At 45.1% G+C, this 15239-nt stretch overlaps 1 protein-coding gene across 1 annotated transcript; it reads left to right on the forward strand.

Annotated features, from left to right (window-relative positions):
- The first annotated feature begins 9552 nt into the window (after nucleotides 1-9552).
- Nucleotides 9553-10514, forward strand: LOC106490375 (ankyrin repeat domain-containing protein 9-like). The gene has a single exon (XM_013949759.2). The coding sequence runs from the start codon at nucleotides 9624-9626 to the stop codon at nucleotides 10512-10514; it is 891 nt and encodes a 296-aa protein (XP_013805213.2). The 5' UTR covers nucleotides 9553-9623.
- Nucleotides 10515-15239: the final 4725 nt, after the last annotated feature.

Here is a 15239-nt window from a genome sequence, read left to right on the forward strand (position 1 = left end):
ATGGAATTAATGCAAAACCATCATACCCAGAGCATTTCTGAAGCATCAAAACACTTCTTCTTTCAGCAGCCTTAAGGAATTTCCTACTTTTACACAATTTAATTTTGCTACTAATCCATCAGCTGTTGAGTGAATTCTCACTGGCCAACTTTACATATACATTAAATCATAAAGAAGAAAGAAACAGAGATGACCAGCTGCAGGTTAGCAGGACCTGAACTCATTAAATCTGCCAGTAGAAACAATTCATCTTTGTCACTGGCTGAGTCACTACAAGTGTCCTGTTCATGGAATCCATTATTCTAATGCAGTTCTTTCAACCAAGCATTAGAGGAAATAAAGTCCAGAAAGATTTTACTTGGACAAATATAGTTTTCAGGTATTTCTGAAGTGCTTATTGCTGATTGGACTGTACACTCACCCCAGATAAAAAGCCAATTGCAGAAACAACAGCTGGAAACTGCAGAGAAGCCAGTGGTGAGTGGTTATCTTTGACTCTGCATGAAATATATTGTCTACAAGACAAGGAGATGCAAGGCCTAGGAACTGGCACTCATGATGATCAACTTAACTTTGACAGTAACCAGCCTCTGAGGCCTCAGAGGACACTGCAAAGACTTCTTTTACAAATAATTTTTCAATTATAGTACAATTGAAGATTGTTCTTAATAGCCTCCAGCAGTTAACCTTGGGATTATAACCTGCAGGTGGTAGAGTTTAATAGAGCTGCTTGCAACCTGGATTTCTCTTTTGCAATAAATTCAAGAATATTATAATAAAAGATGTGTTCCTGTGTAAGGATACACTGGGGCCCGCAAGTGGCAGAGAGTTTGCCAGCTTCTGCAGATCTTGCTCCAGCTGAACTTGCTTTGGGCATTTGGGTTCCCAGTCCCAGAATGGGAAATCCAACTGCAAGGATCTCAGCTCTGCAAAACCTCAGCAGCTGTCAGGGGAAGACTTCCATTCCTTTTTGGTTCATGTTTTCTGTCAAAAGATTAAATGAAATTGATATATTCCATGAAGTGATTCAGTTTCTTAGCAGCGGCATTTCTCACACATAAATACACAGACAAGTTTCTGACAAGCTCTTGTCTGTAATATCTATAAAGCAGTAGCACTAAGAAGATTCAGACAAACTGGTCAGCATTGTATCAGGAATGGCACAGCCATAAGATTTTATTTATTTGCCTATTTGTATGGTGGTAGAAGCTCAGACTCCCATCTTTGGTGTTGTGTCAGCTGCTGTACAAGCAAAGAGCAAAGGGCTTAATATTTGGGGGAGAAAAATCTTACTTTGGAATCTGCCAAGCATTTAACCTTGCTGATATCCTGTAGCATTGAATTCCCCAGGTTAATTACGGGTTGTGTAAAAAAGCATTCATTTTCATCAGTTTTGAAAACTAAATGCTTTCTCAGTAGTTGTCAGCCTTGACACTTATGTAGATGTGTAGCAAAACAGGGAATTAACACCTGTAATCATCATGAGAAAGGAAGAGGTCCAACAATGTAAGACTGTATCACAGTCTCATCCATTCACTGGGAAAACAGCATCTGGTTCAATGTATCTGTAGGCACAGACTGTCTGCTAATGCTTTTTGTTCTTTAACCAGAGCTCAGCTGACAGATTTTTTTTTTAATTTTTGGAATAGGCATGGTAATCTGGCTACTTATATACTGTTTTTGACAGATGTAGTCTCAAACTAGGACAGGAGTTGGGAACCAAAACAAATAGGCTACTCAGAAATAGGAGACACCAGGATTTTTGGCATGTAGGCACTCTGCATTCAGGTCTCAACAGCATTTTCAAAGATGGAATAAAATAAGCCGTGTTGTTCTTGTAGATGATTAAACTGAGCTGACAGCTCATCCTCCAGATACAAGTGTATTATTTGATCTAACCTATATTTGAAGGGATGTATGACATTCAGTGAGAGTTAGCAACATCTTTATCCTTCCTTTGGAGTTATTCCAGATATTTATTGAGTGCCTGCCCTTAGAAATGGGCAATCTCTCCCTGGGAGTTGACAGAGAAAATGCATCTGATCCATGACTGGAGGGATCTTACCCTGACCTGCTGGTCACCTGACATTCAATGCACCTGACATTCGCTGGACTCTGGCGATCCTGCCAGTTGCTCGCAAGCAGTTGAAAACAGTTGAAAACTGTCGAAAACGCCCTGAAAACAGAGAGTTCAATAAGCCAAATAGCTGTGGCTGAGCCCTGGATCCCAGCTTTGTGAGAGCCCCGTTCAAGACAACGGCAAGAGGATGCTACTGGCTGCACCTCGTTGCGCTGCACGTCTTCAGCAGCACTCAGAGAAAGTTTGTTTTCTGCCAGCTCATCTGGGCCCTGCTCCTGACCTTTTCTCCTGGCCCAGCTCACTCTTTGCCCTAACCCCCAGCCACCTCGAGACCTCAGCACCCGCAACTCTTGTTCAGGCTTGTTCAGCACACAGCGCCTGACTCTGCAACACTCCTGACACTAACCGAGAAGGTGGAGAGAAGTGGTATTGGGAAAGGCTCAGTAGTCCCACATCCTTCATCTGAAGGTAAGGAGGCTGTAGATCATGGTTGGGGGGCACAGCTTTTATTATGCCACAGATCTCTGCCTTTCAGATGGCCTAGTGACACCCAGACAGTCTTCCACACACCTGTATAATGGGTTAGTGTCATGCAGTTATGCACACTGCAGTACGCATGTCAGAAAAGATCAGGGTGGCTAGGATTATTTTCTATTATATATCATCTATTAGAAAGTGTTCTGCTTTCACCTTGGGTACAGATAGAGACCTACCCTGTGTTTTATAGCTTATGTTCCTTAAAGGAAGAAGATGAACTAAAGGAGCAAGCATTCAGCATAATTCAAGAAATGCTGTTAAAAATTTCTCCTAACAGTTGTGAGGGGCCTTCTCCAAGCCTGCGACATTTCATGCTTGGCCATCTGAATCTCTCTCAACTACTCTTTCCTAAACATGGAGGATGTAAGAAAAAATGTTAGTTAGATCTAGTTAACAACACTGTTTCAATACAATAGGGATTTCCCTTAAGTATCCTACAAGAAACCAGGAAAAAAATGTAGTTCTATGTATAAATCATGCTGTGAAATGAGAGACACAGAAGATTCTGTGTCAAGATCCATCTGAAGTCTTACACCTTCCTTGTCTCACAGTTGCAAAGATGCTATCACATTTGCAGCAGGCTCCACTTTGTCACATGTGCATTACGGGGGGAGGGGGGGGTCATCTTCCAGTATCGCTCTCATGACGTACTTCTTGTATTGCTCTACACTCTTGGTGACCCTACACCACTATCAGCTGCTTCTAAAAAGCTTGCCCTACATCCATATATACTCAGAGAATTTCCCATCTCAAGGGCTCTGTCTTCACCCGAAGGGTAAGAGCGGACACAGGCTGAGACACACCCAGTCCCCTTGATTTGTGCATTTTCTGCGCGTGTTGTTTGGGGCTTGCTGTCTTACAGCTCAAGCCTAATACACCTGCATTGCATTTGAGAAGTGAAGAGCTAGGTGACACTTGGATATAGCAGTCTAAGCCCATATTCCCAGGCCTGATCAGTGCAGACTGTAGGAAAAAGACTGCATCTGCCCAGTCCCCCCTTCCACTTGCAAGAGCTCTGGATCTTGATCCAACATGCAGGTGAGTGTCTGAACATAGCAATGTATGTCCGGATTAGAGCAGTGCTCAACTGGTAGGTTATGTGAACATAATCTGGACATCCTCCATTTGTGTATGGATGACTTGCTTATACATATTGCATAAGACTGTTGCATTCTCAATAGTCATCTTTCACTTCCAGGCTTCTACAGGTAAATAACCATCTGGGGATTGATTCATTCTGCATGCAGCACATCAGCCAGTTCTGTTACATGTCATTCAAATGCTTTCCAAACTGGTAAAGCTCTTTTATTTTCACTTCTGTTTATTTGCCTTTCAGCCGTCTAGTCACATATTCAGAGGCTGTTTCATGCGCTGTTTGAATTCTGCCTGACTGACTGAAATATTCTGCAATTCAGGACAGGTCAGTTTGTAGGTTTTTCCACCATTTCAGAACATTGTTTTGTCAGCTGGCTTAATGAGAGACATGTAGCAGGGTAAGCATGTAGCAGAGTATAAAAGAAACCCTCGGGGCTCAGTAAAACCAGCCTTCTGTATTGGCTATACTGTTCCTGTCTCCTGACACAGGTAAGCTGTTCACTGTTTTCTTTGTAATTGCGCAGTTTCTTTACTATCCAACACCTGCAGTCTTTGATCTTGGTTTTATCAGGCCTTTTCAGTCATGCTCTTTTTCACTGTATTGCTGACTTGGGCTCCACCCTTGTTTCCAGCTGAGTCTATCACTCTTTTCACAACCATGGCATTAAGGACATAAACCAGAGAGGCACAGCTGGGTGCTGCACAACGGTGTTAACTCATCATACAGCCTACCTGCAATGTGCACAGCTCAGGCTGGGCAGGATGAGAAGTGCAGGACACAACCCGCATTGCTACAAGGCTCACAGTGACTGGAGGGGTGTCCTCCATCACCTGCAGGTCTCCTTTTTCTTCCAAGGAAGGAAGGGAGGCAGACAACATACTGAAAAGGAATAGGGCACTGAATGGGGAGACCAGGCTTCTGCACCCTCTCTTGCTCTGTGCTCTGATAGCAGATACCTGGCAGTCCCTTCACTTCTTTGCATGTCCTGTCAAGACCACCTGGGAGCCCAAGGTTGTCCCATGCCAATAAAGCTCACTGAAGAGAAGCAGAAAGGGAGCAAGAAACATCTCATTGCAGTTTTTGACAGGTGTAGGATCCCAGAGAAGGTCCCAATCTTCCCCAAAGCCTTTTGTTCTTCTGTTTCCCAAGCAGCCTTTTCCTTGAAGTTTTTCACATGTGTGCCCAGACAAAAAATGTGACAGGAGGGAGCTGAGCTCAGATGAAATTTGCTTCCAGATTGCTTGGGCCCTGTGGCATGCCTGCTTCTCTCTGAAAGTGGGGAAATGCGTCATTCTCATCCAGCAGTGAAACAATATACATGAAAGCACCACTCCTAACCAAATAAACAATTTATGCTCAGTTCCAATGACCAAAAGCAGCTGTTACTTTTGTGGATTTCCAGAAGGTTTCTTCATCCACTCTTGACCCCACACTGCTCCTCATTTCTCTCTAAGTCTTTATGCAGAGTGCCAGTAGGAAGAAACCACACAGCCGTGATGATATCCCCAAACCGCATTCGCAGCAGTACGCAGTACACAAGGCCTTTCTGCTAAGGTTTATTCCAGAACCAGGAAACAAAGCAAGCGCTATTGTACCCTGTATCCCTGCGATACAGTATTGCCATTACTAGTAACAGGCCACTGGTTTTGTACTGAATCTGCAAAGCCTCCGGACGGGGGCCTGTCAGGTTTGCTTTTTCTGAACTTTTATCGGCTTTTATTGACAGCTGCCTCCAGCTTTGTTTTAACTTGGTTTAGCTGTAACAGCATTTTTTCTTCTGATCAGGTGGCTATGGCTAATTTGTTTTACTTTGGCTATCGTTGTATGGTACAACCATAGTTTTATACAGATAGCAGTAACAAATAGTTATTCTGTGCAGAATGAGATATTTGCGACTCTAACATATGATGTAGTGTGGGCCCAATATCATAGCAGAGGCCTGGAGAAGTGGAGACACAAAATGAAATGTTGAGGAGTACAGGCATGGGATGATGAGAGATGGGGCACAGGCTTGTCACTGGAGACCCCACAGCTATAATGGCCAGTTAAAGAAATACAGATCTGGAACTGGACAAAACTGGCTTTAGGGGTAACAAAGTGGAAAAAGAAATAGTATCTAGTATACATAAAAGGCACCACATATAGGAAATTTGTATGTAATGTTGAGCTGCAGTCCAGTGAAGAAAGAACAAGGTGTAAAAGCACGTTAGCAAATGTAAAAATGACCCAAAGTGGATTCTAGAGTGAGGAAGGATAAAACATCAACATCATATTCCTCCCAGTGAAGGACACCAGATACTGACAATTTGCAGTAACACTCCCAGCGCTACTAGAGTGAAGCCGCTGACCTTAGGACTCAGGAGGGCAGTGGAAGGGTGCACATAACACCAGGAATAGGAGTAGGAACTAAAAAGTTAACCATTTAAAACTTACTATTATTATTATTGAAACTTTTTGTGCACAGAAGGGTTCTTTCTTTTTCTGTAATATTTAGATCTGGACTGGTAATGATTCTTGGATTAGACCATTAAGATTTCAGTTATACTAACAATAAATTCATGTCTTTATCTATAAGGTGTGTTTCTTCTTTGCCTATAAACATGATTTTGAGCATAGCACTATAAAAAGATTCCCAAATAACTTAGAAGTGGATTGTATTTCTCACAGGTTCACAATAAGCAAATAATTTTATGACCTGAAGTCACCATCGTAATGTGAAAATGGCATCCACCCATGAGTGCTCCAGGGAACCTCCTTGTCTCAGCTGAAATGGTAAACTGTGTTTCGGGTAAAATCAACTTTTTTCTTTTTTTTCAATTTCATCCTTCAGCACTGTTACTGCTCCCTTGGAAATTCACTCTCTGAATCAAAACCAGTTCTGCTCACCTTTTGTACTGCAGTTTGGCCAAGAGCGAAGCCAAAGTGAATACCTTATGAGTTAGGATGCATTATTTTTAGCCACCGATCAAAGTTCAAAGATCTAAACAGAAACTCCCAAACTCCTAATTTTCTTCCAATTCATCAATAAAAGCTTTCCAGGTAAATGTGCCGCATTTCTAATGGACCTATGTCATTTTACAAATGCACTATGTTTGTAATAAATTTCAGGAGAGAAGCATTATGATCAAACATCCCATCAGCTCCAGCTTTCCTAAATTACTGGAAAAGACAAGAACAGGCCAAAGACAGGAGTCACCCCAGCAGGCAGTCCTCTGGCACGGCAGAGATTTCTACCACTTAACCATGCACAGAGGTGAGCAAACTATATGAAGGGCTCCCATAGTTTTGTTCTGGGCTTCCTGGGTGGAATTACAGGATAACCTGTAATTACAGGGTGACCTGTAATACAGATGTTTTCAAGTCCTGGACACACTGCACCCATGGCACAGAGTTGACCAATGTAAGCCCAGAGGCCGTTCCCGATTCTGAGATTTCTGCTTCCCTTTTTCCTTGGAGCCATTCACAGAATATTTTCTGTTGCCTTTTATGTGTCTCTGCACGCGTGCTAGGTTTGACATTACAGCCACCGCTCTGTGACCGAGGGCTGTCCCTGAAAGGGCCTGGCCTGCTTTTTTCCCCTCTCCTGGCTGCAGACTCCTGCCCTGTCCCTGTGCCAGCCCCAGCAGTCCTGCAAACCGGTGCCTCCTGAGCCACCGCGCAGCAGCGACACCGCAGAAGTGGCTGGGCTCGATGATCACCCTGCCCTGGATGGGAAGGGCTTTATCAGTGGCAGAACAACTTTTGCTCGGATGATCGTCAGTGGTGACAGATTTAACACCAAAGAAGACTGTGAGCCTGCCTACGCTGGGGGTCAATGTGCCATGGATTAGGTGTCTGCACACTGAACCCCTCCAGGGCAGTGCAATTCCCCTCTCAATGTACCGAGCACTAGCTTCCCTATACATATGTTCCCTGCACCTGAATTTATCTATACACCTGTAGCAGGTGTTTAAGGGAGTGAGGTTTGGTTAGTCGCTCTAACACCTGGGCAAAAACACAGCAATTCCTGGTTCTGTGCCCAGCTCCATCAGCAAGCTTCTTTGTAAACTTGGGCTCTTTAAAATGTGTGTGTGTGTATATGTGTGTGTGTTTCTGCAACATGGGAATAACAAAGCCTATCTAATTCCTAGGGTATTGTCATCATTTAGTAGCAGTAGGAAAAATCTTGTGAGAACTTTAGACAAAAGGTCTGTCCACTCAAATGCTAATTCACCTCTCTTTTGAGTGTTTAAGTTTATGGCACAGTTCAAGTTTCAGATGATCTCGGTTAGGAACTGGAAAAACAAAATGTGTATGTCCAAGTGCTCAAGTAATGCCTGATCCAGAGCATGCTGGTCAATGGAAATTTCTCTGTGCACTTCAGTAGGCTTTGGATCTGGCCCTGAACATGCACATGATTTATTATGATCATGGGCACAAGATGGGTGATAACATGTGCAAATGACTATTTAGAAGTATTTTCATGTATAGCCACAGTAATAGTGGGCTAAAACTGGGCATACAATTGCTCATTCTAACAATATGAAAACTGGCCCTAACATGAAATGTTTAAGGCATAGACTTGAATATCCAGGACTTTGGAAGATGGGAGGGTGTGCTAGATCTAGACCCAGATTTGTAAGTGGCCAGACATGACTTGGAGATGTTCAGATTTGATATTTGAGTACTATGTGTTAAATCTGAATATACTGAATATATTGTTGCCCCTTGCTAAATGAAAAGAGAAGCCTTGATTTGCTGTGTTTTGCCTGTTTTGAAAACAAAGCAGTGAGATATCATGTTACTGTAATCTGTTAATTTATATGATGCTTGGAAGTCCTCCTTCCTTAAACACAAGTTGCAGCAAAAGGTGCTTAGTTCAATTGCTTTCTAGGGATTGAATTCTGGTCAGGTCCTTGCGCTTCATCCTGTAGGCAACTGCCTTGGTCCTCTGCGTCTTACCAGGACTTTACAAAAGTCTGATTGCTTAAACTCACTTCCCCCTGTTACAACTCACTCTGACCCTAGTCCTGGAGGATGACATCTGAGAAATGCTTACTTCAAGGCTCTCCATCAGCTGCTGTGGTGTGGCCATTAACCTTTTGTTTATGTACCTGCTGTGCAACACAGAGGCACTTCAGCTTTTTCCTTGCTAAACAAAGGCAGGCGTTTTAACCAAGCAAAATGCTTTATGACTCTGGGCATGGTTACTCCATGTCCTGTTAGACTCTTTCCTCTGTGGAGATTCATGTTGGGATCTTAAACATCTCTGATGCCTTACAGGCAATCCATTAACATCAGTGTCCCCTAATTGGCTAGCCATACCATTATTTATAAAATAGGGTTCCCTTCCTAACTCTACAGCTACCAATCCCTTCATTTCGTAACTATATAATCATCTGTATTATCAGCTGCGGAGCATTTTACACTGCTACATATTTTTGACTATATAATGAGCTCTGTGTGTGTGAATGACATACAAAAAATAGATGAATATTGATGTTGCACTTACTGCAGTGTATGAGCTGATCTGGTTAGACACGAAATGCAGACAGAAAACTGCCTCACCTCTCAAGCTAATTTTAGTCTCTCCCTGTCTTCTCTCTAGCTGTGTGTGTATAAAATCACTTGCAGCCTGACAGCGTTCCAGTAACCTGTGCCACGCACAGAGCAGGATGTACTTACTAACCATCTGCTTGCATGGCATGGGTTAACTGAGCCTGTGGGATTGTGCTTACCTAAACAAAACCACTGCAGTGAGGGGAAAAACAATGAATGGGTGGAGATGAACAGCCCATGCATTCCAGCGAGTGCAGTCCAGGCAGCAATGACAGCCTGAAGGTTGCAGCAGCAGCGGGATCTGCATTCCAAGTGTTCACATCTCACCGTCTGGAGCGATTTGACGTGGAGCTGCTCTTCATTTGCTGAGCCATGGCCAGTAACCAGGCCAGCCTGCAGGACGATCAGAGCAGGCACTGCAAGTTCTTGTCCTATATGTTCTACCAGGCTGTGAGAGATCACAAGCCCGTGTGGATGCTGGAAGACATGAGAACTATGGAGTATTTTTACTGGGAGGAAAATGCCAGCCTGAGAACATACTCACCTTCAGAAGCCCTTCTCTATGCAGTGGTGCATAATCACCTGCCTTATGCTCAGTATCTGCTGTCTCATTTTCCAGAGGAGGCTCTCAAGGTGCCTGGGGAACATTTCTGCTACTGCCCATCCTCTGCCCCTCACTTGGCCATGGCAGTCACATATGACAGGAGAGATATCTTGGGGCTGATCATCAAAATTGCGCACAAGCTCCCCAGCTTGAACTCCTACATCAACAGGACCGGATGCTTTCATCTGGAAGATGGGAAAACCCCCCTGCATCTTGCCTGTGAACTGCTGAGGTCAGAGACGGTCCTCATCCTCCTGGGGAACGGGGCTTCTCCCAGGATAGAGGACAGCAAAGGGCTTACCCCGCTGGATGTCATCCTGGAGCAGATGTGGGACTCCAAAGTCAATGTGGCATCGAAGAAGCTCTGCCTTGACTACCTCTTGCTATTCATGCCCAGCCCACAGTTTAAGATGAGGAAAGTTCTGCAGGATCATCCAGACCACTGGACAGCTTTGCTGGGAGAAGACAAATTCAACAGCCTGGTGGGGAACACACCTGCTTCTTTATATCTGCAAGCTATGCAAACTATTCTCCAGACTCTGCCCCCCTCCCATTTTCCTAAAAGCATCCAGGAACTACCTATACCTCAGGCACTAAAGCCCTTACCATCCTATGGCAAAAAGCTACCGACAAAAAATGTGGTAAATGTTTTTCCTTGACTTTATTCGCTGGGTCTTGGATTTTCAAAGGCAACCTAGGGGAGCTGGTCATCCACCACCCTCTGCATTTCAGTGTGATTTTAGTACTTATCCTGTTAGGCTATGCTGGAAAATCCAATATTTTGTGACAAGATTTTAAATGTTTTTCTAATTGATTGCAGGCACGGCACTTTTAAAGGAAAAACCTTTCTTGTTTTTTGTTTTGTTGTGCATGTGAAGGGTTAACCGTAGTTGAGACTGTGTTATGTTTGGTTTTTTAGCTGTCAACTGATATCAGTGTATCTGAATTCCCAATATGATAACTGTATCCTGTGTAAAGTACCTGGGTAGAAGGAACTACTTGCCCAGTGGGATTTTCAAAAGGTGTAACTATGGGACTGTGTTCTGCTAGAGCTAGGATAAATACCATACTGTACCAACAGGGTTGAAATGTCAGGTTTCCTTTCTAACAACGATCCAGTATCATCTAGTAATAACCAAAAAGTCCATGGCCGTTACTGCAGAGATGTAGAGCCAGCTCTGCAGAGTGCGTGATTTTAATGAGTTACTTTACGGTGAGTCACAGTGTGGAGCGTGTAAGTGCAGAGGGGAGCAGGGAGCGTACATTCCTGCAGGGGAATAACGACAGGCAAAAGGGCTACCAGAAAGCTCCCCCCGTCTCACCTGGGAGTGAGGGGGTTAAAGGCGATCCTGGCCCTGACGCCTCCACAGAATTGTGCAATGGGGAGGGAACCATTTTCCCTGCTGTCCAGTAAAAAAATGCAAATCAGAGCAGGGCCAATGGAAGCCCTGTCTTTCATAAGTGACATTATTTACCCTTGACTTGTGTTTTAGGGGTGAATATATCTCCAAAAGCGACGTCGCTCACTAACTTGATTTACCAGCGGGTCTCAGAGCCGCCTGCACCTGCTGGTTATCCTAAGCTGGGGTACAATGTTCTGCTGTTAGAAGTTGTCGTTTGTTGTTGATTTGAGTATTTTTGCCTCCTGGGTCCAGACAGAGGGCCTGATCCCAGAAAATACAAGTAATTCCCGTCGCCTGCCCCACGTGTGTTTGCAGCTTTCTGGGACTGAGCTCTCCTAACAGGGCTGGGGCTGCCCAGACAGGGTCCTGTCTGAGCAAGGCACAGGTCCTGCTCTCCTGGCCATGCTCAGCAACGGTGGAGCAGCAGCAGGATCGTTCCCTCCTCGCTCCCTTTGGGGAACATGCTTTATTTGGGACCCAGATGTAAGCGTAACCCTCTGCTCTGCTGAGGTAGGGTAAACCATTTCCACATATCCAGACTGAACGGCAGTAAATAGATCGCTCATCTCTTTAAATGAATTTGGAGCAAGAGGCCAAGGGGCAGCAGACCCTTTTCGCGAGGCTCTAGGTAAAAGAGGATGCGCACCAGAGCTGTGTGTGCACATCACACTGAACGGGGGAGTCGCTCCTCGGCAAAATGGCTTGTGTCTCATCTGGCTGATTCCCTGCTTGTGCCAAGGCAGCTGTACTGGAGCTGTATGCTTTCACATCGGCACCAGCAGCACTTCTCTGCCTCTCTGCACACCAGGTACCTGCAGTACGAAGCCGGCTGCGGCCAGGTGGAGCTTTCCTGCAGAGCTACGCGACGTGCCAGGCACAGCCAGGTGCCACATCCTCACACAGACACCAGTCAGCCAAGTGGGACAGTCCTCCCGGACGCCCCTTCCCACATACCGTGGGAGCACCTCAGTGCCAGCGCCGCCGGCACTGCTCTATGTGGACATGCGGACTCACTTCCATCACCCTGGGAGATGGAGAAAACGCCAGCCCGGCCCTGAGAGTGGCAAGCAGGCCCTGAAAGGGTTAATCTTCTTTAAATCGCACCTCCCTGGTGCTGCATTGCTCTTCCACCCAGACCTCTGGGGACTTGTATTTCTTTCCCCATCCCTGTCTATGCCTTCTTGTGTGACAGGGGAGGGCGTGAGTGGTGGGGGAGAAACGCAGGGTAAACCTCGGGTGAGGATTTTGCAGAGAGGCTGTCTGCATGGCAGCCTCTGCGGCACACACGGGCAGTCGGAGGCTGTCACAGCATCGGGAAGCAAGGCAGAGCCGGAGGCGGATTTACATAATAAGCAGCAGCTGAGCTACTTCTGTTGAGCAGTGCAGGCTCTGTGCAGACCCCCCAGCCATTGCATCTCCTCGCCCCCCAGCAGTCTGGAGATGGAGGAAGGAGACGAAGCCGGTGCTCGCTGCCCACGGCTGATGAGAGGCAGGAGAGCAGGGCGGCTACGCTGCCCCCGTGGCGCCCGGAGGAGCGGGTATAGGGCTTGTCCCCAGCAGCAATGCAGTATCTCATGGGGATGGCGCTGGGTGAGAGGCGGAGGAGGCTGGCGAAGGATATTATTAGCATGGTAATTAGGCCCCAGAGCAGATATTCCAAGGAAGGAGGGCAGGGAATTCATCAGCCGTCATCGTGCTGGCTTGCTACCATGAGGGTTTCCACACTATACCGAGCTGCAGAAACAACAGGAGGGAAGGGAAGGCTGCTCAGATTACAAAGCAGTGGAGGCAGGTAGGGACTTCTGGCGTCACTGAGGTGGCATTTTACAATAAGTCAGGGGGATGTTTCCAGAGGGCTGGAGCAACCCACTGGGAGCAAGTGGGTCTAATGTGGTACAAGGATCACTTGTTGACTGTGAGAGTCGGGGATCATTGCAAAGGTCAGTGTTTAGACTCAGGCTATTTGGGTGGCTTTGTAGCAGGCAGCAGGATGGATCGTGTGCTTGCATTCATCCATACGTGAGGTTACTCTAGCTACTGGCCAGCACAGAGGATAAGAGATCCACTCTCAGCAAGTGCTCAAAAAGCTCACACTCTGGGACATATCTGTGTCTGCGACCGCTGCCCGGAAGAAAGCTGCTGGCTGCTTGTTGGCCACCATGCAAAACCGATGGTGTTCCCCACCCAGTTTGCAACAGGCAACAAGACACACTGGAAAAAGCACTCCAGATGCCTATCATTTCTCCTTTTACTGTCCATTTTAACAGGAGACCGAGCACTGGATGGGCTGTGGCCACTGAGCTACCATCCAACCTCGACATACAGTCCTGCTGGGCCAGAGTTTAGGGGCATTAGCATTGTGGTTCTTCTGTTACAGAACATCTCTTCCCATCACCTGTGGTGACACCAGTGCAGGGTGAGGTTTCCTTCTGCCAGAGCAGAGGGGATCTGTTACCTGAACCTGGTTTACTCACCTTGCAGTGACCTGCTGTTAGTTGGGGATCCCATTTGTCTTCCTGCCCACTACAGTGACATTACATCAGATGCAGCCAAATCTACCTCAGCCCCGTCTTGGTTGATTTTTTTCATTCTTTTCAAGCCAGGTCATTAGCAAAAATAAATTCTAAATGTTTTCCACAGTTCCTGCAATCTGACAGACCATAGTCTTGAAAAATCCCTACACTTGCATGACAAATATGTCTGTGACTTTGTTAATTAAAAAGGGTGCTAGGTGCCGTGTAGTGATGTTTACATTTGGCATATAAACATACTGGTTAAGTGTAGTTAAGATCTTTATTTCTGAATTTGGGAAAAAGAATAAAAGTCAGAGAGGAAAGGAAGGGAGTAGTTTGTGTTAATCCTTGGATTACGGGTTAGCACTGCAGGTTACACTTTTTATTTCAGTTTTGAAGAGTAGCACTGTAAAGATCTGACGTGTGTTTGTCTGTGTGTCTGTGTGTCTGTGTGTTACTTCAGTTTTGATGAGTAACATTTCAGTGAGCACTGTGAGTGACTTTGTGTGTGTGTGTGTGGGTGGGTGGGTGCACGTGTGCACATGTATGTCTGTGTCTGTCTGTCTGCCTGCCCTCCCCTGGCAAAACTCATAACTGTTTTACAATACTCGTACGCTACAGTGATCAATGCCTTAAGAAAGCAGCCTTTCAGTGAAATAAGTCTGTGTCCCAAGCATCATGCTGCTAACAGGTAAGGACATATCTTCTGTTGTAAAAAGGCAGCAGCTTTGCTCTTGAAATGGGTGTTTTATCCCTGAACACCAAGCACAAGGGCTTCTGCATGCCAACACCCACAATCAGTGAGGCAAGAATTTGTGATAGTGGTCATATTTTATTCTTGAATCATTTTTTTTAAATAAAATCTATTAAACATACATCTTCCTCTCTCTTTTCTCGTAGTATTTAAATGTGAAAGCAGACTTCTGCTTCTGGGCTGCCAGTAAAATTCAGCTGCCTGTGACTTCCTAACCCTGTGCTTCTATTTCTGCAGCACCATTAGCAAAAAGGACAGGCCAGATTTGGGTCTCAGTTACATCTCTTTACACCTGAAGTAATGCTTTTTAAGTTAATTGCACCACTCCAGGTATTTGTTGTACAAGAAAAAAAGCAGAAACTGGCTTTATTTGTGTATTATTTTCTTCAAGGCTCCATAACTCTGATTTCAGCATATAAATAAATGTGATGCTTAATCCCTGAACACTTTTTTACATTTTTGGTATTCTCAAAGTATACAGATATATATTTTCCATCTCTCTAACACTGACAGGCATTTCCCTATTCCCAGTTTCCTTGGCTTTTTGGGGGTTCAGCGTGACAGCGACAGATGCTGTTGTTCACTGATTAAGACTCAATGTTGCCATGCCCAAGTACAAATGAATGTTCATTGTATGATATGACTTTCTTATAAAGCCATACTTTTGTAATTTAAGTTTCTCTTTTTTTTAGGAAAAAAAATTCTTCCATATAA

This window comes from Apteryx mantelli, chromosome 3, assembly GCF_036417845.1.
Source record: "Apteryx mantelli isolate bAptMan1 chromosome 3, bAptMan1.hap1, whole genome shotgun sequence".
In the NCBI taxonomy this organism is placed as follows: Eukaryota; Metazoa; Chordata; class Aves; order Apterygiformes; family Apterygidae; genus Apteryx; species Apteryx mantelli.

Excerpts from the sequence above, each read along its gene's own strand:
- LOC106490375 (XM_013949759.2), top strand. The coding sequence starts at position 9,624 with ATGGCCAGTAACCAGGCCAGCCTGCAGGACGATCAGAGCAGGCACTGC.